The 27632-nt window shown below is 35.7% G+C and overlaps 11 protein-coding genes across 11 annotated transcripts; 8 read left to right on the top strand and 3 right to left on the bottom strand.

Moving 5' to 3' along the window:
- Positions 1–132: 132 nt before the first annotated feature.
- PHYBLDRAFT_150640 (hypothetical protein) lies at positions 133–1640 on the top strand (the record flags this gene model as incomplete). Its single annotated transcript, XM_018432523.1, has 6 exons — positions 133–472; positions 691–801; positions 859–992; positions 1071–1211; positions 1281–1357; positions 1409–1640. The coding sequence occupies 6 exons, from the start codon at positions 133–135 to the stop codon at positions 1638–1640; spliced, it is 1035 nt and encodes a 344-aa protein (XP_018286509.1).
- Positions 1641–2324: 684 nt separating this feature from the next.
- Positions 2325–3903, top strand: PHYBLDRAFT_150641 (hypothetical protein; the record flags this gene model as incomplete). The annotated part of the gene is made up of 4 exons (XM_018432524.1): positions 2325–2396; positions 2446–2913; positions 2976–3473; positions 3724–3903. 4 exons carry the CDS (start codon positions 2325–2327, stop codon positions 3901–3903), a joined length of 1218 nt encoding a protein of 405 aa, XP_018286510.1.
- A 747-nt stretch (positions 3904–4650) lies between these two features.
- Positions 4651–7605, bottom strand: PHYBLDRAFT_150642 (hypothetical protein; the record flags this gene model as incomplete). The annotated part of the gene is made up of 5 exons (XM_018432525.1): positions 4651–5703; positions 5791–6525; positions 6610–7112; positions 7208–7482; positions 7541–7605. The coding sequence occupies 5 exons, from the start codon at positions 7603–7605 to the stop codon at positions 4651–4653; spliced, it is 2631 nt and encodes an 876-aa protein (XP_018286511.1).
- A 2034-nt stretch (positions 7606–9639) lies between these two features.
- PHYBLDRAFT_173463 (hypothetical protein) lies at positions 9640–11761 on the top strand (the record flags this gene model as incomplete). Its single annotated transcript, XM_018437038.1, has 3 exons — positions 9640–9822; positions 10105–10109; positions 11527–11761. 3 exons carry the CDS (start codon positions 9640–9642, stop codon positions 11759–11761), a joined length of 423 nt encoding a protein of 140 aa, XP_018286512.1.
- Positions 11762–12615: 854 nt separating this feature from the next.
- Positions 12616–14721, bottom strand: PHYBLDRAFT_150644 (hypothetical protein; the record flags this gene model as incomplete). The annotated part of the gene is made up of 2 exons (XM_018432526.1): positions 12616–13043; positions 14637–14721. 2 exons carry the CDS (start codon positions 14719–14721, stop codon positions 12616–12618), a joined length of 513 nt encoding a protein of 170 aa, XP_018286513.1.
- An 817-nt stretch (positions 14722–15538) lies between these two features.
- On the top strand, positions 15539–17664 carry PHYBLDRAFT_173465 (hypothetical protein; the record flags this gene model as incomplete). The annotated part of the gene is made up of 2 exons (XM_018437039.1): positions 15539–15575; positions 17330–17664. The coding sequence occupies 2 exons, from the start codon at positions 15539–15541 to the stop codon at positions 17662–17664; spliced, it is 372 nt and encodes a 123-aa protein (XP_018286514.1).
- A 468-nt stretch (positions 17665–18132) lies between these two features.
- PHYBLDRAFT_150646 (hypothetical protein) lies at positions 18133–18719 on the bottom strand (the record flags this gene model as incomplete). The annotated part of the gene is made up of 4 exons (XM_018432527.1): positions 18133–18212; positions 18285–18486; positions 18540–18583; positions 18647–18719. 4 exons carry the CDS (start codon positions 18717–18719, stop codon positions 18133–18135), a joined length of 399 nt encoding a protein of 132 aa, XP_018286515.1.
- Positions 18720–19062: 343 nt separating this feature from the next.
- PHYBLDRAFT_150647 (hypothetical protein) lies at positions 19063–21388 on the top strand (the record flags this gene model as incomplete). The annotated part of the gene is made up of 6 exons (XM_018432528.1): positions 19063–19229; positions 19359–19407; positions 19470–20144; positions 20229–20699; positions 20818–20879; positions 21007–21388. 6 exons carry the CDS (start codon positions 19063–19065, stop codon positions 21386–21388), a joined length of 1806 nt encoding a protein of 601 aa, XP_018286516.1.
- A 117-nt stretch (positions 21389–21505) lies between these two features.
- PHYBLDRAFT_150648 (hypothetical protein) lies at positions 21506–22810 on the top strand (the record flags this gene model as incomplete). The annotated part of the gene is made up of 4 exons (XM_018432529.1): positions 21506–21636; positions 21758–21909; positions 22581–22634; positions 22689–22810. The coding sequence occupies 4 exons, from the start codon at positions 21506–21508 to the stop codon at positions 22808–22810; spliced, it is 459 nt and encodes a 152-aa protein (XP_018286517.1).
- A 389-nt stretch (positions 22811–23199) lies between these two features.
- Positions 23200–25716, top strand: PHYBLDRAFT_173468 (hypothetical protein; the record flags this gene model as incomplete). Its single annotated transcript, XM_018437040.1, has 3 exons — positions 23200–23914; positions 23956–24377; positions 25678–25716. The coding sequence occupies 3 exons, from the start codon at positions 23200–23202 to the stop codon at positions 25714–25716; spliced, it is 1176 nt and encodes a 391-aa protein (XP_018286518.1).
- Positions 25717–26398: 682 nt separating this feature from the next.
- On the top strand, positions 26399–26749 carry PHYBLDRAFT_173469 (hypothetical protein; the record flags this gene model as incomplete). Its single annotated transcript, XM_018437041.1, has 1 exon — positions 26399–26749. The coding sequence occupies one exon, from the start codon at positions 26399–26401 to the stop codon at positions 26747–26749; it is 351 nt and encodes a 116-aa protein (XP_018286519.1).
- Between the last annotated feature and the right edge of the window lie 883 nt (positions 26750–27632).

Here is a 27632-nt window from a genome sequence, read left to right on the forward strand (position 1 = left end):
AATGAAAAACAATTTTTTTAAAGGCAATGCGTACAATGATATCCATATAAAACCATAAACTTTTATTTCATATAACTTACAATCTTAATATCCTTCTTTAAACTCTTCTTTATAAACATACCTGAAACAAAAATGAATACCAACTTTCCTATAACTCGTTCATCTGGAAGTGACAGCGACTTTAATGAAGCTGATTATATGAACATTGCTCAAGAGGTTTTTGCCTTTGCTCTTTCTCAACAAGAAAGAATCCAAAATGAGCTTAACTGTGATGATCGAACCTTCTTAATCGCAATCCATAATCAAGACATGGCTAGCACAGAAGAGAATGATTATGAAGCATTTGTGACTGCAGGAGAAGTCCAAAGTACTGGAGATCCAATGGATATTGAATTTGAAAGTAATTACATTGAAAGCAATAAATACAGAAGCAAAAACTATGATAGTGACAGTAGCAATGACTATTCGCCCAGTAAGAAGAAAAACCAAAAGTTAAAATAGTCTTACAAGATTTGATTATATCAATATTTACTTATATATATGCGCGTGTGTATATTGAAGAACATGCTCATAGTTATTCATGTGTTTGCAACCCATTAAATACCAGAAATATACCAATTGAGTCTGGGATTACAGAAAACATGAACAAAGAGACCTGAGTTTCTTTTTATGAGCCAAATACCAATGCAGAGGCTGCTACATTAGAGTTATTATTTATGTTTATCAAAAATAACGTATCTCGTAATGTTTTTGACAAGTGTGTCAAGATTGTAAATAAGTATATGGTAGAATGTGGATTGCGTAAGTGTATAGTTAACATCAAATTGTTTATAATATGAAAGCTTATCAACATTTTAGCTACAAACAGTTCATTTCTGTCATACTACAAGATGGATATGCTGCTAAAGGAGGAATACACTGTCTGTACAGACGTTTATGATATATGCAAGGAAGGTTGCACATGCTTCCATGTTGTAGAAGCTGGAAATCAGGTAGATAAGGAAGAACAGTGTTCTCATTGCAATAGCTAACAATTCAAACTTAATAGAGGCATTCTAGTTCCTGTTCAGACATTCAAGGTTGTGTCTCTCTCACAACAGTTGAAATTCAAGCTAAGAAATAACCAGGAACGAGCCAAAATGGCGTACGGTAGAAGCTGTATCATGGGTGATCATGTTGGTGAGTTGTTAGATGTGTTCAATGATAATGCTGTCCACAGACTGTGTGAAGGCGGTATAGTTGGCCAGAATGACGTTTTGGTTACCATGTTCGTTGACTAGTTCAACTCATTTGATGATACCAAGATGTCAGCAACTATAATTCATGTTATCAATCTTAATATTGACCCAGAAGAAAGGTATAAAATGCAACACTATATATAAATTCACTAAAATATATATATATATAGATATGAGAGTGACAACATGATGCAGCTGACGATTATATCTGGACCAAAGCATCCAAAAAATATTGGATCCTTCTTGGAGCCAATTATGAAAGATTTGCAGATGCTGGCAACTTCAGATATCTGGATACAGGCCCTCACAGAGCAGGTGAACATAAAAGCTCATTTTATAATGGCAACCAGTGATACTCCAGCCGTGGCAGACTTGATGAACCTTGTTGTGGGGAGAAAATAAAGCAAAATATAATATAGACAAAAGAATTCGTGAGAACTTGTGTAGGTTGTTTATTTCAAAAGAAAAGTAAAGAATGATAAAATTCGATTCTCTTTCTACACGGAACTATCTACTGATATTTATATGTTTTTCTAATTTGTAATTCAGTGTGTGCTTAAGTAATCTTTATCATGATGAGTCATCTTCCAGGAGTATTGTTCTTCTGAAAAGATCCGGAAAGACCAATTGATATGATACTTCTCCAGTCAGATCAGTCCAAGAGTTTTGGTAAAGAAGAGCATTTATGCTATTGGTAATATTTTAGTATTCCGACCCAGATACTCGGGTAATGTTTCATAATATTAAATAGTTGTAGTTGTAGTCTCTCAATTAAGTATTTGTATAATAAAAGAAATATGTAAATGAAATATAATGATGCCATATATATAATGTATATGTATTTATATATCCCATGTCATGGTAATAATAAGAAATAATCAATTATGTGTATGATGATCTGTGTATTAGATAATATCATAAAGGGAGATCCGTTTGACTGGAATAGCTGAGGATATTATTTTATCCTTCAGTCTTACTCTCAGATTCAGCAGTAATCAATACTCATTCACAACAAACCTGTTGCATCATAATTCGTTCTTTGGATGCTGAGATTGCCTTGTTCACGGAAACACAGAAACAAGAACTATGTGTTTTGAAGGAAGTGATGTTCTGGCTGAAATGAGAAGTGTAGAGAGTCTCCATCAGTTCGAAGGAAACGTAAGTACTTAATCATAGAATAATTAAAATATTAATACCTTATTTTTAGAGGTATTGTTTCAAGGGTCCAAATGTGTTCAGGGATCTCCCTACGTTGACCAGCCCTGCTTTCTTTGGGCTTGATGAGATACATCTACTTGGACATGATATACATAAACAACTATATATAGCATTGGGCAGCAAGTTTCAGATTAGTTCAGAGATCGCACACAATGAAGACCAACAACAGCAACAACAGCAACAGGAGCAGCAGCAGCAAATATATACATTTTCTTTAAATGTGCCTATTGCCAAGATTGATAATGCAATCAGCAAGTCTAGAGCAGACATCCCAGCAATATTCACTGGCAGTTGGAGGTCACTGGAGGAGACAACTGGCAGACAAAAGGCAGTCAACTGGTTGGATTTCCTTTTGTTTGTTGTTCCAACGGTAGTAGTAAAAAACTTTGTCCTTAGCAACACCAGAGAGGTAGTAATGAACCTAGTCAACGCCTGTTCTATTGCCCAGCAATGGAAAGTTACAGAGAGAGAGAGATCTGAACAATGGAAGAGTAAGTAAATTATATATATAATAAACAGTTATTTAATCATATTTATAAATCTATCACCCACTGGCATTCTTTCCTTCGCAATGAGATTGAAGAGAAAAGACTTAAGCCTACCATCTTCATAATCAACCAACATATGCTTGTACATCTTGAATATATAATGAGAGAGATGGGCACACTGCGAGCATTCAGCTGCCGCCTGATTGAACCTACTATTGGCTTGTACAGAACAGCAATTAGGTCGAGAAAAAAGTCAGGAAAAAATATGGATAATATTTTATTTTGCAAGGCCGGGATACAGCATTGCCTCCGTGGTCGGTCTGCTGTTCTGAGACCAACCAATAGAAAAACCAGCAACTTTGAGGTCGCGATTGATGATGTTGCTGGTCCCCAGCTTTGGTCCAGCCCAACAAGGATGTCTCTTGGTGCTGTGGCGAGAGAAACCGGCATAAATCACAATAATTTAGTAGGCCAAATAGCGTCTCTCTGGGGTCAAGACAACCAGACTCTGTTCGCAGAAAATGAGGAGGTGATCTGCACTACTAAGATGTGAAAGGACAGTATGGTGTACAGGGTCCAGTCCTCTTTTGACAGCAGACATATTTGAGCCAACGATCTTGTTGTGCTTGGAGGCCTGTGGGAGTAAGTAATACGAGTTATATTTTATGCTGTTATAATATTAATCATGCTTCAATTTTATTTTTAAAAGTTATGGATTTGTTTGACGATTCTTCTCTCATTCTGTCTTGGGAGAGACGAGACTCTTTGCTGTCATCAAGCATTTGTGTGGCGCTTGGGCCAGTAATGAAGAGATGTTTCCTGTGTGGGAAAGCCAAACAATTGGTGAGATGAAGATGGTGGAGGTAAAGTCCATCAGGGGGATGGCTGGTCTTGTTCACAACATCAACAATGAAACTATTAGACATGTGGTATTTCCACATCCACGTCATTATGAATAGTTTTTTTCTTTTTTTTTCTACATGTACAAATATAAATCCTCTGTTTTTAACATAATTACTCACTACCATGAAGTACATTGACATGATTAATTTTAATTATTTGAAATCAGAGTCAATACTGAAATTTAAATTGGATATATATTTAGTGAATTGGTTATGTTTCTATCTTCGACTATTTTTAAAGAAAAAAAATAGCAAGTCCTTCTATTTTTACTCAAACTGGCTGTCTAAATTAAAAGTAAGAAAATAAAATAAAATAATGCTGCTGAAAGACCAAAATAAATTTAAAAGCTTCCAAATCCAGAAAATATTTGCTGAGATTAAAATAATATATATTTTATTGCCATAATAAGCAGACTGTTTCAAATACTTGTAGATTTTTTTCTACAGTGTGTATTGATGTCGGATATTATTTTGATGAATCCATAAAATCTGAAGATGATTAATCGTAGTACACACCCACTGAGGTTTCTCCTAAATATGAAATTTTCTTGTCTAAACCGATTCTTCTATTGGCTTAGAGTATGAATTGAGATTAAACATAGAAAGCTACAGATTTGGGGGAGCAAAATATTGAGATTTGTGCCAAAAAATGATTAAACATATTTTTTGAGTTACTTCATTGAATTGCAGACAGAATAAAAATTTTAAAAATGGGGAAAGAAAAAAAGATTGTTTTGAAGGAGAAGATTTTATTAGTTGATATTTTTTTTGTTGAGAAAAGTGTTTTATTTGACAAGTTGTTTTTTAGTTTATATTGGAAATGTTTACCAACATCCACCAGAATGTGCTAAGCTTTGTGACGTTAAGCAGCCTGCAGCTACCATCAGGTACAAGAGTTAAATGCATGTCAATGGCCTGGACCACAATTACTTCATTCTCATCAAACTCATAACTAGTTCTGTAATATATAACTTCAATATTGTCATAACTGTCAGTTACTACATTATGTAAGTAGACTGTATTGACATTAAAGCTAGATATCATTTGATACTCTTGCATGATACACATTTTTCTCACTAGCTTTCCTCTCTCATATCTGAGAGCTTCAATAGAAACATGACCAAGAAACCATCGATTATCTTTCTGGAAGACACCTGCCAATTTATCACGCAAATTAGAAATTGATATGCCAGAGTTGTCGCTGTTTGCATGGGAGCCAAAGAAATGAAGATTGAATTTTGGGAAGTCAATAGGAGCTTGTTTGACAAAGTCACCAACACTCAATCTCACAGGCCGTGTACTATTGTCAATACATTTCTCTAAAATGTAAGAGCCTCCATTGCAAAGGTGACGGCAGATAAATTGCTTTGCAAATTTTTTAGCAACATCTCTGGAAGTTGCTTGGCAGTTCGTTTTAAACAAATGTTTGCAAATGAATTTGTTAAATTGCTCACCGTTTTCTGTTTTGTACTGTAAGACGGAGCCAAAGCAAAGTATATCTTTGGTAAGGTGGTGTAAGAGATGAAGCTTTGGTTTAAAGCTGAAGTCTTGCTGTTGGAAAGTCTTGGGATTAGATACAATAAAAGTGTTTAGCAATATAAACACTTTTGCAACTTCATCAACAGCACTCCTAATCTTAAAAAGATAGTTATCAAAGCCTTTATGGTCTCTATGAATGTAAACCAAAGATGTCAATCTGGAAACCGCATGGAAAGCTGTGATAATAAATGTCAGGTTACTATCTCTGTCAAAAAGCTTGCTCATGACACCAGATAAGATCTGTATCAATTGCTTGAAATCACGCCCCACAAAAGAGCCAGAGTGACGAAGCTGATTGCGAAATGTCCAATCGTAACTCTTACAGGATCAATAAGAGGACAGTTCACATTGCAGGCTATCCTTTTGAATGGCTGTCAAGATGGGCTGCTTCCATAAGAAGATTACCAAATACTTAATTAATCCAAGTGGGATCGTATAGAGAATCTCAATTGGCATGTCTTTGGTTGGATCAAAATCTTTGAGTCTAAGGAACTCTTCGCTTCCATTCTTCATATAGCTCAAGCTTTGCCCACTTTTGTATATATTGGATTGTTTATCAGAAGAGACAAAAGTGGAAAGAAAAGCCTTTGATCGTTGGGGCCAGTCATAGTGAGCAACATGAGAAAAGTGGGTGATGCTCAATATATGTTTCCAATCCAGACGAGGAGAAAGGATTAAACATTTTCTGCAAAACCGTCTTGAGGCTGTTCCCTTGTGCATCACAAGCTGAGATTGGCAAGGATTGTCACCTATAAAGAGAAGCAAAGGAGCAACTACCAGGACATGTTTGCCAATATCTTCAGAATACATTTGGATACCTTTCTCTAAGGTAACGAGATCGTCAACAAGTTGTCCCAGCATATCAATGGCATTGAGGACATGGTTACATGTGCAAACAAATAAAGTGTTCTCCCGTTTGTTTTGCTCTTCAAGGGTCATTGCAGCAAAGTACATCAAAAAGCTGTTATATACATTGTATTGCTTTGAATCATTCCCAAAGGTATCATCAGAATACATTTTTATTGGGCAAATGACAACTTTCATTAAGCCGGATCCAGGAAGTCTTCTCTTAAATCTTTCAACAATAGTAGTATTGGTCCATAGGCGAAGTTGGGCACCAACAAGAATACAATTGACAATCTCAGTTGGAGATTAAGAGACTGATAAGCCAGATCCAAGGAAAAGATTACTATCTTTTTGAATAACTGATAGAAATGTATTTACATTCATTTCGTACTTTGAAACAGATACAGCAAAATTTGTGTAATTTCCACACAACCAGAAGTACATGTCATCAGGATGATTGAGCACAGGTCCATGACCACCATATACCTGGTAAGCATTGGCGTATGTGGATTCATTTTTTGTAAAAAATTTCTCTAAGAGAAACTGGTCTAGACATTCTTGTATTTCTATAACATTGTCTACCCAATAATCTGATTCCTGGATCGTGAGCATGAGATGTTGAAGAAGTGGGCTTTCTTTCCATTTGTTCCCTTGGTTGAGGTGCAGCCTCTGGTTCTCTGTAAAGTCTGGCAGTGCAGAGAGTTGCGACGTTTTTTCAGGGCATGCCATCATATACTTGATATATTCAGATGGCATGTTAATCGAAAATTCATGTACCTCAGATTTTTGATTTGTACCCTTGGCTGTAGAGGTCTTAAAAACCGGGATATCGTTTTTTGCTCTCAGATGAAAATTTATTACTGCGTCTGGCTTTGAGAATTCTATTTGTTTTCCAGCACTTTCGCGTACCTCCAAGAGCATCTCCATTGCATACATTATTTTTTTATCAATCTTTCAGAAGCCAGATCTTTATCACCATGAAATAATGCATGTAGAATGAATTCTGCCTTCGACTTGAAAGAACTGATATTGCTAAGAAGTATAAAAATATCTTCCATGCTCTGGTGAGAAGATTCACTGGCTGTAACTCCAGCAGCATAATCATTCAAGCTTGTTGAAAAAGACTCGAGGACTCTTATATGTGTTTCCATGTGAATAGCACTATCCGTTATTTTATCGTCTGCATCTGAAGTCTCGGCTTCACCTTGGTTTGTTCTTTCTTCAAACAAAATAGAATCAACATGGGCATCACTAAAAGAAATTTATGGTTAGTACTTAATTCACTGTACATTTAGGCTTAGTTATTTACGTGAATCTAGGATTATTCTCATATTGATTCTCTTCATCAGAGGAGCAACTGTCATAATAATCCATGGAATTCTCTATGACTATTTCCAATTCAGTAAATCTGCTCTCTATCTCCACATTATTCTCCAAGTCAACAGATACAGCTGTAGAGAAATCCTTATGTAATTTAATTCTAACATTCAAATAGAATCAGAATTAATATTGTCTATTTATAAGATTGTAATGCAGTTACTAACTTCTTTCTTAAAAGAACATTGCTATATTCCTCAGTACTCTCTTCAGGATGATACTTATTAAGATGTTTCTTAAAGCCAACTAAAGAAGTATACACCATCAAAATTTAGCAAAGATTATATTGATATTTTTTTTGGCATTCTTTCTATTTCCTTTGGTAAGGTAAACATTCTTCTTTGTAGTGTATTCAGATGCCATTGTTTTGATTTAATAGTCTTTGTAAACTTTGAGAAACAAAAGACTAGAAACTTGTTAATTCAAGTTGCACTATTATGCATAAGTCAACATGACTGCTAAAAATCAAAACAATAACAAAAAATACAACGAAATTTCTTTTTATTACTAATTTCTTTCTTCTGTACTCTTTTTTATTCTCTGATAAAAGGTAAGTTTTATATCCATTCTAACAAAAACAATATATTTCAAGAAGCAGAATATATTCAAGTAAATACAATCTGTGTTTTGTACTTTATCAACTCATTTCTGATTGACATTGTGATTAGATCCAACCAACATGTATTGAAATCTCAAAAGACTTTATTAATAATAGAGATGAATAAATATATTTATATTTGACTGTACAAGGTATGTATCCAAACTACGATAAAACAAAACTTATTTCTTCTTTATACTAACTCCTTTTTTATTTCTTTAGGTAAGTTGATCTTAATAGATGATCTTGTCATTTCAAGTATAAAAGATAAAGTCAGACTATGAGATCATTAAGTAATTCTTGCTAATAATTTTTTATTACGTAGCTGCTTGCTCTCTTTCTATATAAGATATTATTCTCAAGACGCTATTACCAGCAAGAGGCTACTGTTTAGTAGAGGATGCTAGTATAGAATGACTGCTAGTATAGAAAAGCAGCCTAGTAAACCGGATGTATATTTGCAGTGATTTTTTTTAAACAAATAAAAATATATATTTTAAAAAACCCAAATTATTTTTCCAATATATTCCCCCCAATTTTTTTATAAAAGGATTCTGTAAATAAAAGTTGTCGCATAGTTTCTTTCTAGGAAGGCCCCTCTCTAAACTTGTTGGAAATTCCCAATAAGACATGTACTATCTAAACTATTTTTTTTCTTTCTCATCACTGAGATTAAAAAATCTCAGTGGGTGTGTATACAGACCTGAGGTCCCCGCATGTCTTAAGCCATCCAATTTTTTTCATATCAGAGAGTGAAAAAAAGTGAGTAATACTCATAATTGTTTTTTTTTCTATGTAAATTGCAAGAATTACTCACAGTAATCCGAGGTTCGGGTCTAAAATCAAGGAGATATTTAAATGGACTAATAAACTATGTATAATAGAGACTTAATAGGAATTAGTAGCACAACAATTTTCTTTTAGAGAAAAAAAGTGGTACTCATGTACTAAATTGGCTTTAATAAAAAACACAAAAGACATATAAAAATGATCTAAAAGAAATAATTGATAGTAAAGATGTGTTGAAACCTTGATATTTATACAATAAATATCTGCCAATGACTATATATTGTCTTTATAGACTTGATGGGTAGTTAAGTATAAAAAATAGAAGCTGTGACGGGTGTGTGTACAAGAAAAGAAAGTCTAAAGAGAGCTACAATATACTTGTCTTTTAGATATAGAATACTTATTTTTGGGAGTGTGGCACAATGACTTTCAGGAACCAATGTTAACAAATGGTTGCTGGAATGCCAAAACTTTAACTATCTAACAGTTCACATCTTAATCTGATTACATTTCCACTACATTGGTTGGTACATTTGAATATAACATTGAGCCATAATTTAATATCAAAAAGTATAAATACAAGACAATTTCTTTTTTCTTTACATCCTTACTATTTATAATAAAACACTATCAACATCTTCATTATGAACTACACAGAAGCCAGCTCCTCTACCCAAACCAATGTACTCAACAATGACTACTATCAGTGCAACATGGAAAACTGGCTGACTACGCAGCAAAACAGTGAGATGATTGTTGCTGAAAACCAGCTGTTTCACCCCAAGAACACAACTCATACATATCTAGCAAAGCAGAAAGAGTGGATGGTAAGTTGAATAAAGTACTACTTCTTCATGATTAAATATGTCACTATTTTTTTATTTATCTGATGTAATATATGAAAATTAGAATTGATGTGTTGAAACAAAAAAAATTGCTGATGGCACGATTGTCTCTGATAAAAAACTTGCCTTCTTTCTCACTGATTTTGGCATGGTTTGTGACCGCAAGTTCAAGAGAAATGATGATGACACCCCTTGTTATATTTGTATGTGGAAAGGTGGAACAATAAGTACTTTGAGACTCTTTTTTATTGTGTTTATTAAAAGTTCAAGTCAAATCGAATTATCTTGATAAAAGTTATTTTATCTATGATATTTATATTTATTGAGATGTATCCAGTCACTCTGGATATGAGTCATCATAACGGCTTTGCAACAATAGTTTAAGTACTTCTTGAAGATAATCCAATGATAGATCTGACACATTGCTCTTATGTTTCAGATAGGACTTCATATTGGATAATCATTTATAGCAACCTCTTTGACAGATACTTCTGTCTGGGTTCGTATATGATATCGGATTTTAAAGTATTCCAAATACAACACCCCTGTTCCTTTTTGGAGAGAATTAATTCAGGCTTACATTAAGGCAATAACAGACATTTATTACCAGCAAGTAGCTTTGGACTTAAACAAGAACCTTCATCCTAGAGAACTAATTGTAAGACAGTTTCTAAACACAAACACAAAGAAGGAAACAAAGCGCAAGAGAGTCAAGTATAAAAACAGAGGAAAAAACACACTCAACAATGGATATACAAAAAACGAACCTCTTCTTCTCAGTCAGTACTTCTTCGAGCAAAATAGTACAGTGGGAGTTAGAAATTGTCTTTGTTTCTTTATGAGTCATGCAATGTTGTTGAGAAGTGAAACTGCCCTTGGTACTCAATATCCTGACCTTTTCAAAATGGAACTAGAAAATCAAGGTGTTTCTCCATGTGTTGCATTAGTAGCTACAATTACATATGAAAAAATTCAATACAGATCTGCTCTTTGCCATGCCAATGAAGAATTATGTCCTATTGATGCACTAGCTCAACATTTCTTTTCCAAATTTCACCATGAAAACAAACCGTTTGTTGATTTTTCTATACACAAAACATGGTACAACAGCTACTTGTTTCCTGGCCAAAATTAAAGCAAACTCATGAGTTACAATGAGCAATCAAAAGCATACAAGTTGGCATTTGAAGCAGTTGGGATCAGCTCATCTAAGGTTACCCATATCAACCAAAAGAGTGCCATCAACATGATATCCTATTAAGGCGACTCCGGTGATTAACAAAGACAAGTTGGTAGATGGGGGTTGGATCAAATTGGTGAGATGTTATCTTTCTAGTCTTCCTGTTAATGCAATCAAGGTTCTAGCCAGGTTTTTTATTTGCAGAGGAGAATATTTCCTTGACTGTGCCACCATCACTCCCCCAATTGAGTTGCAACAAATGATATTCCCAAGCATTGAATCATGAAAAGCTAAATTCCACAAGAAAGAAGTTGAAGATGACAGCACTGGTCCCAATTTTTTGGATCTTTTGTCCTATTTAAGAATTGTTTTTCTTCAGGTAAGAAAATAGCAATAGTGCTTGGATAAATAGTTCTCTTTAATAATTTATAAAAATAGGACTCTGTGGTTTCGTGAAAGAAGTATCTAAACCATTACTTGTGAATAAGTGATATATTTTTAACAAGCCTATACCAAGAGTTTGAAGCACAACTTTCTGGTGCCATTGGTGAATCAACCAAGAAGTTTCAAGTGAGTGATCATATTCAAGTTGTTGCACCAGAGATAGCTGCTGCTATGCAAGCCCAAAACCAATTTGAATTTGCAAATGCCAGAAGTGTAGGCCTAGAGACTAGAAATGTACTAGTTGAAACCTTTTTACAAGCCTCGTTTTATCTTTGCAATGATCCTTCTCAAATCTGACAATGCCTTGAAAATGTCTTACAGACACAATCATTTGCGTCCTCTGGCCACACTGCTCCTTCTGTTCCCTCCATTACTTCTGCTTCCCTTGGTCCCTCAGTCCCTTCTGCCCTGTCTGCTCCCTCAAGCTTTACCCGAGTTACAAATCCAGACAAAAATGAAGAGATACCATTATATTATAAAATGAGCCAAAAAATTCTAACTGTAACAGATATATGGTGCGAATATTCTGTTGCAATATCTGGGAGCCTATCAATTAGATTTCTTGAACAGAACTTCAGGGCAAAGTGGAGAATCCACAGTGATAACAGAACAGAATCGATTCTTTAGCAGAAGAGTTCATATATACAATGAGGTGGAACAGCTTGCTAGAGAAAAACATTTAACAGAAGAAGAAGTTGCCCTGCTTGTTGAGAATAAGTGTTATAATTTAAAGATATCTTTAAATGAACTTGCAAAAAGAATTGCTGATAGCAGCATTACCTTCTAAAAAAACATCCCACACATACATACATACATACATATTTAATACTTTCCATCTAATTCGATCTTTTTTTCTTTTATAATTTTATACAATTCTTCAATAAATTTTTTCTCTTATGCTTTTAAAGTTAATATAATATGATCATTATATCTTTATATTTAATATTATTATTTCATAATATCTTTTACACGATTCTCCCTAACAATCTTTATCAAAAATAATAATGTATCTTATCAGTTTCAAGCTTCCTTAATACACTTCAAAAAAGTCAAATTCTGCTCAAAAAAACTTAGTAAAACTGCTACACAAAAAGGTCTGATTTTCAATTTTTTCCCAAAAAGAAAGTATTCTATCCTGTGCCTTTCTCTGACTACAAATTGAAGAGACGCCGTCTAAGACCATGCTTGTGCCCAAACAATGCCCACTCAGTATAAGCAGCAGGTGGCTGAGAGCTACGAAAAGCAGTAGTAAAAGCTGTAATTGACTTGGGTATGGTCATGGCAGCAGGAGCAGCAGGAGCAGCAGGGTTGACTGGAGCAGGAGGAGTACTCATGGGCAAAGAGCTGGTAACAGGTATGTGGACCGGAAAGTTGGGAGCAGGAGGTGTAGAAACAGGTACACCAGATAGTTTGCCAACTATGTTTTGGGCTTGAGTGTCCCAAAAAGCTACATGGGAAGGAGAGAAACGGAGACACAGTTCTTCAGGAAGTGAAGGCGCGGTATGAGAAGTAGCAAAAGAACTAGCAAGTTCAGCAGGAAGCAAGGCCTGAACTTGTTCTTCGATTTCAAATTTTTCTTCTGGGCGTTAGTAAACTGGACACTGTTCTGATCAGAGGAACTGTTCATTCAGCTACTAATTGCCAAGTCTCAATCTGCTATTTCTTTTCTGGCACTTGTAACTAAGTCGCAGAATCAATACCACTGGGGATTGTTAAGTTTTTAAGAATAGTTTTTAGATAAGAATAAAGATGCTTTTTATTAAATGTATTTCTTGACTATTTATACAAAATGATAATTGATTTTTGGCTAAAAGAATAGCTATAATAATATGTCTTAGATGCTTGTTGTCCAGTAATATTTTCTACAAGTATATTCACCATCTTAAACATCTAAAACATATGTGAAAGACCAATCGGCGAAGTCAAGATCTTTTATCCTAAAAAGTCAACCATTACTGGTTGCTTGTAAATCTCAATTTTGGTTACCAATGTCAACTCTGACAACTAAGTTGCAGAATCAATACTACTGGGGATCATCAAGTTTTAAGAACAGTTTTTTTGATAAGAATAAAGATGCTTTTTATTAATTATATTTCTTGACTATTTATACAAAATGATGTTTAATTTCTGGCTAAAAGAATAGCTATAATAATATGTCTTAGATGCTTGTTGTCCAGTAATATCTTCTACAAGTATATTCATCATCTTAAACATCTAAAACATATACAAGAGACCAATTGGCAATGTCAAGATCTTTTATCTTAAAAAGTCAACCAATACTGATTGCTTGCAATTCCCAATTTTGGGCACCAATGTCAACTCTGACAGTAACATTTTCCTAAGCATTAATCGCAGTATAATGACTCTTCTTTTATTTAAATATAATATAATAGCTACTGCGGATAATGTGCAGTGTTGTGGTGGTTGAAGTTGAAGAAGTTTTTAAGAAGAAGAATTGAAGATTTGAGATTAGAAACGAAGATTCATGAGAACTTGTGTAGATTTTGTTTATTAAGAAAAGATTTGGTATCAAAGTTTGACCAGGTTCCTATACTGAACTACTACTGCTATTTATATTGTTTTGGATTGGGAAAATTATATGACTGGGGTCAGGTAATTGATCCTATCTGAGCCTTAATCAGAGCAATGTGATCTTGAAATAATTAATGTATGATTAATTATATAAATGTGTGTAGTCTCAATGAAGTATTAACATCGAAAGTAAATGTATTTACGAGTTATAATTATGCTTATAATAATCCACTGATGTATTCCATATTATGGTGATATCATCATATGAAATATAATCACTATCATGCATAATAAACTTGTATGTTAAATTATAAATTGATCGGTAGACACCTTTGACTAGAATAGCTGAGACCTTATATTATTTCCTTCAGACTCATTCTCAATTACAGCAGTAGTCAATACTCATTTCAACACAGGCTATTCAGACTATTCAGGCTGTCCTGCCAATATGACATTTGCACAAACACATGACTAGATGATGTAATACACTTTCAGGCTGTCTGTAAACTTCCCCTTCTTTTATTATACGAATACTTAATTGAGAGACTACAACTGCAACTGTTTAATATTATGGAACATTGTCTAAATATCTGGGTTGGAATACAAAAATATTACTAATAGCATAAATGCTCTTCTTTACCAAAACTCTCAGACTGATCTAACTGGAGAAGTATCATATCAATTGATCTTTTTCTGAAGAACAATACTTCTGGAAGATGACTCATTGTGATAAAAATTACTTAAGCACACAAATTAGAAAGATATATAAATATCAGTAGATAGTTCTATATAAAAAACAATCGAATTTGATTATTCTTTACTTTTCTTTGAAATAAACAACATACACAAGTTCTCACAAATTCTTTTGTCTACATTTCTTATTGCTTTATTTCTCCCCACAAAAAAAACAGATAGATACCTCAAGTTTGCAAGGAAGAATTACAAGGATTAGGGGGAAACTGCCAGTAATTTTCTTGAAAGATACATATAAAGCCATTGAACTTAATAAAAATGGCTTATTAATTATGAAACATTGGAAATTTTTGTATCATTTACTAGAAAAATGAAAGACAAAAAAAACTGGGTAAACATGTATATTTATGCTGTAAAAAACATTTGTAAGTTGCTCAATTCAAAAATTCAAGGTGCACAATTCAAGGATTTAAGGTGCATAATTTGAGAAAATAAGGTATACTTTTAAGATTTTAATTTCTTTTTTAGAAAAACAAAAAGTGACGTACCAAACACATATTATTATTTTTTCTTGCAAAAATCATACAAGAAGTACATCAAGTCCCATTTATATATAACAACTAAGAAATAAAATGACTTTTTCAAAATGTTAGTAGCAACAAAAAGCTATAAAACCAAAAGCCTTAGTTTCAGTATATATAATGTGACTAACTGTAATATATTGTGACTGTCTCTATTAACTTTTGTGAATGAACTTCACAAAAAGAATCACATGTATAAAACTTTACTTATAATTAAGAAATTAATATACATTTCTTTCTTATTTATCTCAGCTTTTACTATAACAAAATGCCCTCCTTTAAATTTGTGCATGAAGATAGTCAAAGTAAGAGCATTAATAAAGATGGCTCTCAAGCTTTGCGTTATATAATTGATGAGGATTATCATGGTCTTGAGACAATAGCAACCCATTCCCAATTTCTTGAATAAAGAAATAGAGATAGGATTTCAGAAGCCTCAGAGATATTTTTTAAAAAATAATAATAATTAAAAATGTATTTAAATATATGTATCCAATTTAGAGTGACCAGACAGAGAACCAAGCAGGAAGTCCAAGCATTTCCCCCCCCCCCCCCCCCCCAAAAAGAAGCAAGACTACTCGTCAGTATAATTTTTATACTGATGAAGACATCATCAAGTTCTTCAAGCTGAAGGATAAGAAATTGCTTAATGCCAAGGATGCAGCAAAGCAATTGAACATAAGCACCAGAGTGACACAACATTGAGTGAAGACATACACCGAGTGTTAAAAAACACATAATTTTCTCTCAGCTGCCTAAATTTCAGTCTAACATGCACTTCTTTGATTTAAAAAAAAGTATCAAGAAAAAAAGTATACATCTAAAATTAAAATGATATACAGTAGTTTATATATACTTTCAGAATATGCCATTAGACTTGATATTTATTAATAGTTTGTTGGACAGCCTTTTGCGCTAATTACTGCCTGACATCTTCGATGCATACTTGAAATCAAGCTATCCAAATATTTCTGAGAAATTTTCTTCCATTTCTTCTCAAGAGCAGCATAAAGATATCTCAGGCTGTGCAAGCTGTATCTTTTTGACTGGACTCTTTTGCTAACATAATCCCATAGATGCTCAATGGAATTAAGATCCAGACTTTGAGAAAACCAGTCAGCCAAAACTTTGAGCTTATGCTAGTTCTTCCAATTTACAGCATTATTGCTGGTGTGTGCCTTGGCGTTGTCTTCTTGGAGTACCAAGTCACTCCAACCAGTTTTCTGCTGGAAGGCTAAGGGAGAAGGAAGATATATCTCTTCTAATACTTTGACATGCTTCTTGTCATTCGCTTGTCCATTTATGATTTGTAAAGCTCTGACACCCTTGCTGAAGAAGCAACCCCAAACCATAAAAGAACCACCTCCAAACTTCATGGTTGGAGAGATAAATGTAGTACGAAGACCAGTATTGTTCTTGCAAAGAACTCTCTTGTGACCATTATGACCAAAAAGTTGGAATCGTTTCTCATCAGTTCAAATGATATTTTCCCAATACTTAATACTCCAATCAAGATGAACATTGGCCCATGCAATGTGTTTCTTTTGATTCTCAATAAATATCTTGGGCTTCTTCATCATTCTACAGTAATATATGCCATGACTGTGAAGAAAATATCTTAAAGTATTTGCTAATATGGGATTAGCAAGAATTTTTCTGATATAAGACATTGATTGCATTGGATCCTTTGAAATCTTATGCAGGATCTCTCTTTTATCTCTTGCATTTAACTTCTTTGGTCTCCTTGGGTTCTTGACTCTCTCATACGACCCAGTTTCTTTGTAGTGCTTAAGCACTCTTGAAACAGTATAAGGGCTAACATTAAGCATCTTAGCAATGTCACATTGCTTGGTGCCATTTGTAATGCTCTCATGTATAATAATAACGCGAGTTACATTGTCAATTTTTTTTCTTCCTTCAGTTCTGGGTGTAGATGCCATATTAGTGCTTTTAGTTTTTTGATTGCTTTATTAACATGTGAATTTAGAAGAAGAAGAATATCGTGTAAGTTTAGAGAGGTTTTGGACTATAAATTCTTGCATTATTTTTCAACACTCAGTGTATTATAAAGACCTAGACAACTTGTTCAACCATGGCAAGAAGGGTGGGAAAAAAGGGCTAACTGATAAGCACAAGAAGTGCATTAAAGAATTTGTTGCCAAAGATGCATCTGTCTATGTTAAAGATGTGATGGACTATCTTATCTCAGTATTTGGAGAGATTGATGTGTTGAAAGAGACTATCAGGAGATTTATAGCCACTACAGGAAAAAAAGAGGGTCTGCCGGGGGTTCACTGGGGGGCCACTCAGAAGGTCACCCAGATGGGTGTTTTTCACCTACCCACTTTTTTACCTCCTGCCTGTTATGGATTATTGTATAACCTCACTCATTGACATATGTGAGGTTTTATTCAGTTACTGATACACATTTTTGTAATCTATATTTGCCTTTTTATTGGTGTTTATATATGAAAGTCTTGGGTTATAATTCTCTTTTATTGGATATTATAATTTCTATTTTAACCTTATTTCTATAATTATTGGTCACTTTACAAATAATATTCACTTGATTAGTTTTTATTTATATAGAGATTGGGTTATTAATCATTTTAATTGGATTAAAAATATATTTTTCAACAAATATTCTTATAAATGAGTATTTTATTGGTTGTTGGAATAGAAATAAATTTTACAAAATATGGTTTATTGGTTGTCAAAACAAAAAATAGTTTATTGGTTTTCAAAACAAAAAATGACTTAATATATATAGATTATACTGGCTAAATATCATTTTATTCACTACAGACTTTATTGATAGTTGATATTTTATTCTATGATACCTACCAAACGTAGACTTACAATCTACTGTCGCTTTTTACAGTTTTTCCATAATTGGCTGACCTTTGCAACAGATGCCCAGTTTTTGTGGCATCTGGTAAAGTCTATACCATTGTTTCTAAGTGGACAGGCGTGTCTGGTGCATGCCCAGTTCTTGTCCTCTTAAGAAATTGCACTCCAGTTTGGATATTGTCCTAGAGCTTGCACAGAAGGAATAATGGCCAGCTCATCGCAGACAAGGCCTGTACAAGTGTGAAGGATTGCCTTGTTTTTTTTATCCAGCTCAACCCCAAGATCGTGGCTCAGCATTCTGTAGATATGTACCAAAGTTATATCTTTGATATTTGGTACTGGTCTTGGAATTGCTCCACCAAGATTCTGTATTATCTTATATTAGCCTGTATACTTTACTTCCTTTTATTATATCTTACATTATGTACTATTGTCGGCTCTGGGTTGTCTTGGCCATTCATATCTTTACAAACATTGGCAATTTCCTGTCTAAGCAACGCTTATTCTTTCTGGAGTGCTTCTTGACCTTTCTTGAGTGCGTCTTGTCCAATCTGGAGTTCTTCCTGGCCTTTTTGCAAAGCAAAAAGTGTTTCTTGCATAGCCTGAAATATCTGGAGAATTGTATAATCAGTATTATTGATTATATTAAAAAAATAGGAATATGGGTTTGTTATGAAAAAAAAGGAAAAAAGAGGAAGAAATTTTTTTTTTTCTAATTACTATCAAATTTATTTTGGTATATTTATTGATTTAACAGGATTTGTTGTTTTTATTATAATAGCTGCAATAACTACATACCACGTGTTATTACCTTTTCTAGTTCTGTGAGGGAGTTCAAATTATCTATATCATTGTCACCTTCAATGGATTAAGTATAAAGACGTGTATTGAGAAGATAATTATCTCTATTCTTACCAAAGTTACTCAATTACCTATTTAAAAATGCCATCAATTAAAAAAACTCTCCCCCATAAATGTGGCTCTTGCAAAAAAGCCTACAGTAATATGAAGATGGCTGAGAAGTTCTTAACCCAGTGCCTGAAAAATCAGTTGGAAAATATGAGAAATGCACACTTGTCTGCAGCTCCTTTGCTTTTGATGTCTAGCCAGTCTGTTTCAGCTGCGATTCCAGGCTTGATGCTTAAGTGAGTTTGAGAAAAACAAAAGTTAAAAAAGGCAGACTATGTATTAACAATATTGATACTTCAAATAAACAAAGAAAATACAAACATAATTAGTCATGACAGCACTGATGGTAATAATAACACTGACCTCAATGATCCCATAGTAAGATATATATATGTGCATATATAAATGCATTGTACTAATTTGCTTTTGCGTTATTAAAGTGTGATATCGAATATGAGAATGACATTGAAAGTGGCACTTCTCTCTTGGTTTTTGATTTTAGCAAACCTTCTCCTATTCCCAGCAAGAACGATGCAAAGAATCTGGAGTTGATTAAGATAATCAATGACTTTGACATTTCCTGTCAAGCCCAGGAAAAGCTTACCGCCCATTTCAACAAGATTCTGGAACTGTCAACTGAGATCACATACAGAGCATGTACTCCATACCTTGGCAGTAAACTCTTAAAGCGTTACTCTGATGTAGAAGAAAACATCTACAGTGTCTGCCCTAAAGGCTGTATGATGTTCAATGAGGCACATGAAATCGTATGCAAACATTGTGGTGAAGATCGTTATAAAGCAGATAAAACCAATAAGGATGATATGCCAGTTGCTGCAAAGAACATGGTCCAGATTGCTTTGGTGAGACAGCTTGCTCTTGTGTTGGCCAACGGTACTACCAGCGCTGAAATGCTTTACCACCACAACCATGAACAGAATTCTGATGGTAGCAAATCAGATATCTTTGACGGACATGCATATCAAACAAAGAAACATATTTTTACCAATGAGAATGAAATTGCCATTTTGCTGTCGTTCAATGGCTTTGCATTTCACAACATCTCTGATTCAATAACAATCCTGTATGCCACGATTCTCAACCTTCTGCCAATGGTCCATTACAAGAAAAACTGAATGTTGCAAATCGCAATGATCTCAGACCCATTCGCACCACTCGACTTTTGATCTTTATTGAAGCCAACCTTGTTGGAACTCAAGGTACTCCAAGAAAAAGGAATGATAGTCAAAATCCAGACTGCAACAAATCGAGCAAAAGTTCACGTTCTCATAGTGACTGGCAATATTCCAGCAGTTGCAAAGCTGGCATGTCATGCTGGCCATATGAGCAAAAATGGCTGCCGGATATGTAATGTTGTGGCCCAAACTCCTGGCCGTGGACAGTATTTCCGATTCTTGCCAGGGACTAACATCTGCACTCTGGAACGCTTCCAAAATTTTGATAATACAAGTTTGTCATGCAAGGGCCTCACAGGACAGTCTGCCTTCGTCTCACTCGCATCGTTTACAGGCCCACTCTTTTTTGCTCTTGACAAAATGCATGGACTTTGCCATGAAATTGGCAAGCAAATTTGGGGACTGGTATGTGGCAAGTATGGGAGTAATCACCCTCTTTTCCTTTCTGTTAGTGCTCAAAAGGAAATTGGCTTGGTGATAGCAAACACATGACGTTCAATCTCAACGTCTTTCCATGGTGCTTGGAGAGATGTGGCAAGACACATTGGATATTTCCAAGCTGTAGACTGGTCAGACTTTCTACTATTTGTAGTTCCCACGCTGGTGGCAGAGTGTGTCTATGATCGAGATGCACAGAAGACATTGCTTGGCCTTGTACAGGCATGTAATTTACTCATGAGCTGAGAGTTATCAGCAGAGGAGCACACCTCTTTAAAAAGATATTGTTAACGCTAGTCAATGTTTATCTTTCTCTGAGACTTATTCTATTTTTTTCTCTTAGAAAACTTGTTTCATGGAACACATACATTGAAAATCTCTATGTGAAAGATTTGGTTGAGTTGCCAGTGTTTACAATTAACCAGCACTTGCTGCAGTACTATCCAGAAATGGTAGATGCATATGGTCCCCCAAGAGCATATAGTGCCAGATCACTAGAGCGTGTCATTGGCGAGTACTCTCGTTCAATAAAGAGTAACTCTGCCATTAGTGTTAATGCTGGCAACATTATGGTTCGTTTAGCTTGGACACGCCGTATAGACCTGAAAGATTCTGGGGAAGACGTCAATAGAGCTATTGTGTTAGAGTACGATGATGTGTCTGCTGGTTGGCCGATGACAGAGGAGGGTGAGCATGTTGGTGCCAAATTAGATATTGAGTTCTGAGGGCCTTTGAGACATAGATTGATTGATGAAAGTTTCGAAGGCATCTCTTGCCTTCCGATTCTGATTCAAGCTTTCTATGAATCGAAGGGGGTTGAATATAGCAGGATTGAACTGGTCATGACAACAAGTCACAAGGCTTTTGTTAATGGCTGTGGGATTGACTCTTCATTTGCCCAAACCCCGTTAAGAGAGGCCCATCACGTTTGTCTACAGGTCCAGGTTGACCTGTTTTGTAATGTACGTCAGAGGTATACTCCTATCATAAAGGATTTTTTTTGATAAGATTGTTCTCTTTTTTGAGCATGAGAATTCTGGAAAAAGATGGCCACTTTTCTTAGTACAGGTTTATTCTGTTGAAGAATATAATAGTGTGCTGGTGGCAAAAAATGAACAAATGAAGCTAAAGGTAGTCTACCTGGCAGATGTCAAGGAGTTAGTTGGTCTGGTAGTTTCAGATGCAATAAGCAGCACAACAACAACAACAGCAACAACAAAATATATTGTCTGGCCAGAGCTAAATTGTAGGCAAAAACTAAATCTTGGTCAATACAAAGACATATGATTTATGTTTTTTTTATAATATATTTTTTTCAAATTGTCTTAACTTTTGTGTATTATTTCAAATTGTCTTAATATATTTTGTCCTCTGCAAAAAGTTTAGATATTCTCTTCTCTTTTTACTTCTGACTTTTAATAACTATCAATTGCAAGCTACACTTGCTAAAAATATAAAATCTATAATCAAAAAGAATGTTTGTCTCTTCTGAGATTTAATTTTAGATAGTCAATTTACTTTTTGTCAGCTATTTCAAAAAATAGAGAATTTTTAGTTTCATTTTGATTTTTTTGGTGATTTTTTAATTATTATAGACCAAAAATGAAGTCACAATTACAAAAAACGCCCCTTTTTTCCATAGTGAGCCAATGAATGCAACCTCACATTCAGAAAGGTCTATAAGTAGCCTGTAGCAAAAAACAGCAAAAAAAAATTGAAGCAAGATATAACTGACTTCTGCAGATGAAGAAAACAAGTTCCAACTATATAACAAACTGCGTTTTCTTGGACGAGTCTGTCTTTGATATAAACATGCAAAACAGAAGAGAATGGTCTGAGAAGGGAAATGAGGGAGTCACCCCACCCTCACTACCAGATCTCACCCTCTTATCATTCTTGGGGCTATATTGACCAAAGGTCTCATATGCATCAGCTTGAAGAATCCTAAGTTCTGCAAGCAGCCCTTTTCTGGTAAGTCTGGCTCAAAGAGTACAGTGGTCAAACATTACTTTATGTTCGTGAAAGCTGTCCTTGGTGAGATAGACAAGTATGCCAATATGAAGGGGAACTTTCTGGTGATAGATAATGCACCCATCCACCAGAATGCAGATATCAGTCACTATATCTCCTCTAGGAGATACAATTAGGTCTACCTTCCAGTATACTCTCCAGAACTCAATCCTATTGAGATGTTTTAGAAAGTAGTGAAGAACAGAGTGCGAAGAAAGAGTTTAAATGACAATGAGAATATTCTCACCAGAATCGAGAATGAATGATGTAGTCTTAGCAATGAAGACTACTATAGCATTGTCCAACATTCTGTAAACCAGCTCACAAAATGTGAAAATAAAGAACCTTTGTGATTTCTCATTGTATGTCGTACCTAACACAATTGGTGTTGACTCCGTTACGACTACAGATGTGGTGTCGTATAGGCTCTCCGAGCCGCGCTTTTATTTTTTGAAAATATATAAATTAATAAAGTTATTATTCCCCTTGTTCCTCATATCTTTCCAAGCCGCGCACCGTGGATTAAATGAATATCAATGAACTTTCACCCAAACAAATCCTTGAGCTTATTAAGCTTGGACAGCAGGCACAACAGAGACAACGAGATTATGACGGAGATAACCTCCCAGAAGAAATCCTCAAAGATTTGGATGAGTCTTCAGCGAAAGGTCTCAAGTCGAACATTATTCGATTCACAAAAGACACCCTCCAATTTGAGGGTGGAAAATGGACAAAGTCAGGAGTGATCAACCAGATTTTTGTCTCTGACCTCAAGAAATACACCATGGATGCCCATCAGATTGTACAAGGCAAATACAAAGATGGCAACAAACTTCGAATTGCCGGAAGAGCAGCAAGTGAAGTCTTCAACGACCTCAAGTATATTAAATCACAACAAAGTAGTAATAAAGACGCAGCCGATTTTGATGAACTCATCAAAAAAGTCAGGCGTTTGACCGTCTATGCATTCGCAAGTGGAAAAACGCTGGACGAAGATGCCAAAGAACTCAGCATCCGAGCAATTAAGCTCCCCACAAGAGCAAGATATCTCGAAGATGAAGATGACAACGACAAAGACACGGCCTTCGATCAGGAGTGGGTAGAGAAAATCCAACAAGCAAGATACGAAGAATCTGTCCTCCAGAGTGCTGTCAGTAACAAGAGAGGAGGATATTCCACCGGAGGATACTCCAATGGAGGTCATAGAGGCAGAGGAAGAGGCCGTGGAGGCAACTTCTTTAGTAGAGGACAGTCCACTTACACACAAAAACCTTTTTTTGAGAGAGGAAAATCGAATCCAACAGGATTCAATGCTCACCAGAGCCCATCAACAAACAACAATCCTCTCAACCAGCAATAGGGAAAGATCATCTAGTATCACAGCTAGATTATCCAATGAATATGCCAGAAATGGATCAGAACACATCAGCATCAGTCTCACAAAACCCGTCAAACTTAATCTCGGTTACACAACAACACTACAACATACCAACAGATGGAATTCCTCCAGGAGGACGATTGAACAGATTTCTATCCGTCTGGAAGAATGTCATCAACCAACAATGGCCAATAATGGTAGTGGAACAAGGTTACCAAATACAATGGACATCGCCCCCCATTGCTTGGAGAACCAAAACACTGTCATTACCACCCAAAGATCAGAAAGAAGTAGATTTGGCAGTAGAGAAATTCAAGATCTCCGATGTAATAGAAATATCACTGACACAGAACGAGGATTACCTATCCCAATTCTTTATTGTCAGGGAAGCAACCAAATGCAGACCCATCCTGGACTGCAAGAGGATCAACCAGTTTATCCAGTGCTATCACTTCAAGATGGAAGGTGTACCTGCCCTGAGGGATATAATAGAGCCAGGAGACTTGATGATCAAGATAGATCTAAAAGATGCATACATTGTCGTACCAATACACAAGGAATCCAGACGATTCCTCACGTTCAAGTACAAGAATATAGTTTACCAGTACAAATCTCTACCGTTTGGAATGAGTGTGGCCCCGAGAGTATTCTCAAAGCTCATGCGATATGTGATGGAACCTCTTCGGAAGGAGGGAATACGCCTGGTATATTACTTGGACGACATTTGTATTTTAGCAAAAACCAAGTCGGAGATGGAGAAGCACTCATCTCGAGTACTCCAGCATCTAACATCTCTAGGATATCTGATCAACTGGCAGAAGAGTGTATTAATACCTTCGTATAAACAGAAATTCCTAGGCTTTCAATTCAATACCAAGGCTATGGACATCAAAGTTCCAAAGAAGAAAATGATAAACTTGAACGCCCAAGTCAAACAGGCATTCACACAAGTGAGATCGTGCCGATAGATTGCCAGCTTGATAGGGAAAATGATGGCCATGATTCCGGCAATAGGGGAGTCAATGCTGCACGTCTGGTACATGCAGAGAGATTTATCAAAAGCACTTCAAGCGAAAGCAACAAGATGGGAAGCAAGCTGCCCTTTATCTTTGGAAGCACAAAAGGAGTTGAACTGGTGGGTCGAAAACGCAGAAGCCGCAAATGGATTGCCAATCAGAAAACCAATACCACCACCACCAACACTCACAATACACGTCGACGCATCCGACTCGGGCTGGGGAGTCTCATCCCAGATGATCCAAACAGCTGGATATTGGACAAGAGACGAAAAAGAAGATTTGATCAATGTCAGGGAGCTGAAGACAATCTTGATTGCACTACAACTGCACGCAAGAAAATCCGAAAACTCCAGCATAATGATATACTCGGACAACACAACAGCACTTGTGAAGTTTTATAGAATAAAATCAACAGTAAAAAGATTGAGACGTATATAAGAATACTTTGAGACTGTATATAGGTTGTCTTTATTAAAGAATACAAAGTTGTCCTTTTTATATCAAAACACGATCTGCTTTGTCAGTCACATCTTAATTTCTTAAGTCTGAGTTCATTTAGATATTAGAGAGCTGGTACTGCTATGTTTATAATTTAATCTAATTGCAGTGTCCTCATATTAACTCAGTGCTTACTGAGCTGTCATAATTACAGTACTTACTGTAATTAATTATTGGTCTTATTGATTTACCATAAGTAAAATAAATAAATTATTCATTTGTTCTTGTAATGATAGCTGTTTTACTATAATAATAGGAATATGTTCTTAGATGTAATAAATCCAACAACCAAGTGTCTGGATCACCACAGCACTAAAGTATGCCTACAAATTGGGAGGAACCGCATCAGCGATACTGCAGCAACTGGCTCTGGAGATATACCAGATATCCAAAAGCCACAACCTCACCGTACAGTACCAACACATAGCTGGGATAGACAATGTAATAGCCAATCGTCTCAGTCGACAAGCAACACTGATTTACGAGTGGAGTCTACCACGGACATGGTTCCGCCGGATTCAACAACAATTGAGGTGGAAGATGACGATAGACGCTTTTGCAGCACGGCACAACACGAAGCTACCAAGGTTTTGGAGCCTATTTCCAGACCCAGAAGCAGAAGCTCAAGACGCATTCTACCAAAACTGGCCACGGGTAGGACTATACTTACACCCACCGTGGAAGTTGATTCCCAAAGTATTGCAACGAATTCAGGAACAGAAGGTGAAGAAAGCGATTCTAGTGGCCCCAAATTGGCCTACCCAATTTTGGTGGCCGATGCTTCTACAGATGAGTATTGCTCTACCAATGTACATTCCAATAAACAGGACATGGTCTCTAAGCGCATGGATATTATCCGCAAAAAACAAGAGATAGACGGATTAGACGACGAGATTATTGATTTCCTTTCTCAGTCCACCAGAAGTAGCACGCAAAGAATATATGATAGTGGATGGAAGAGATGGGTTGAGTGGTGTGCACATCAAACACCAGAAGTCATACCAGAAGAATATCAACCAATGCAAGTAGTACGATACCTTTTATCAATAAAACATCAGTCGCCCCAAACACTAAATGTAGCAAGGTCATCCTTGGGATCCGTATATCGCATTACACATCCTACCAAAATTCCACTGGCAGATCATCCTCTGATCCAAAACTTCTTCAAAGCAAAGAAATGAACAACATTTAAATTACCCAATATCAGCAACAAAACATGGGATGTACAACCAGTATTACAGTTATTGGAATCTTGGGGACCAAGCGAGAATCTTCCTTTAGGAAAATTACAACAAAAGACCATTATGCTTTTGTGTTTAGCAACAATGTGGCGACCTAGATCGGATATGGGCCGCCTACAGTTTTGAGACGTCAAACTACAGTACAATGAGAAACTAGAACTAGTAGGAGTTACATTGATTGTACGGGAGCCAAAAGAGGGTCAGGCCAAGTCCTCAAAGTTAGGAACTATTCGCACTCCAGAAATCTGCCCAGTTTTGACCTTGGATTGGTTTGTGAAAAGAACGGCCATGACTAGGGAGAAGTTAGAAATAGACCACACTCTTTTCTTGGGATATATTGACTCGGATAAACCGACACCCGTAAAACCAACAACAGTAGCCAACTGGGTGACCAACATCTTAAAAGAAGCCGGGATTGATACCAGGAAATATACAGCACACTCCACAAGATCAGCTGCAAGTACTCATGCAATACTGCAAGGAATACCAGTAGAAGAAGTCAAATGGCATGCCAACTGGAGTTCGTCAAGTAATACATTTGAGCAATATTACTTTAAGCCAAATGAACAACATTCCAGAGGAGCACAGATTACAGAAGCCATATTTGTGCCTAGTACTGAGAACAGTACCACATCTGTAGTTGTAACGAAGTCAACACCAATTGTGTTAGGTACGACATACAATGGGGAAGTCGACGAAGTGAAGACGAAAGATGTGGTAGCTACCTGCTGCTGGTACTCAAGACTATTACCATTTTGACTATTATTTATTATTTTCTATATACTTACCAGACATTTTCCCTCCCCAATTACCACATCAATAG

The sequence above is a fragment of the Phycomyces blakesleeanus genome (assembly GCF_001638985.1).
Source record: "Phycomyces blakesleeanus NRRL 1555(-) unplaced genomic scaffold PHYBLscaffold_25, whole genome shotgun sequence".
Lineage (NCBI taxonomy): Eukaryota > Fungi > Mucoromycota > Mucoromycetes > Mucorales > Phycomycetaceae > Phycomyces > Phycomyces blakesleeanus.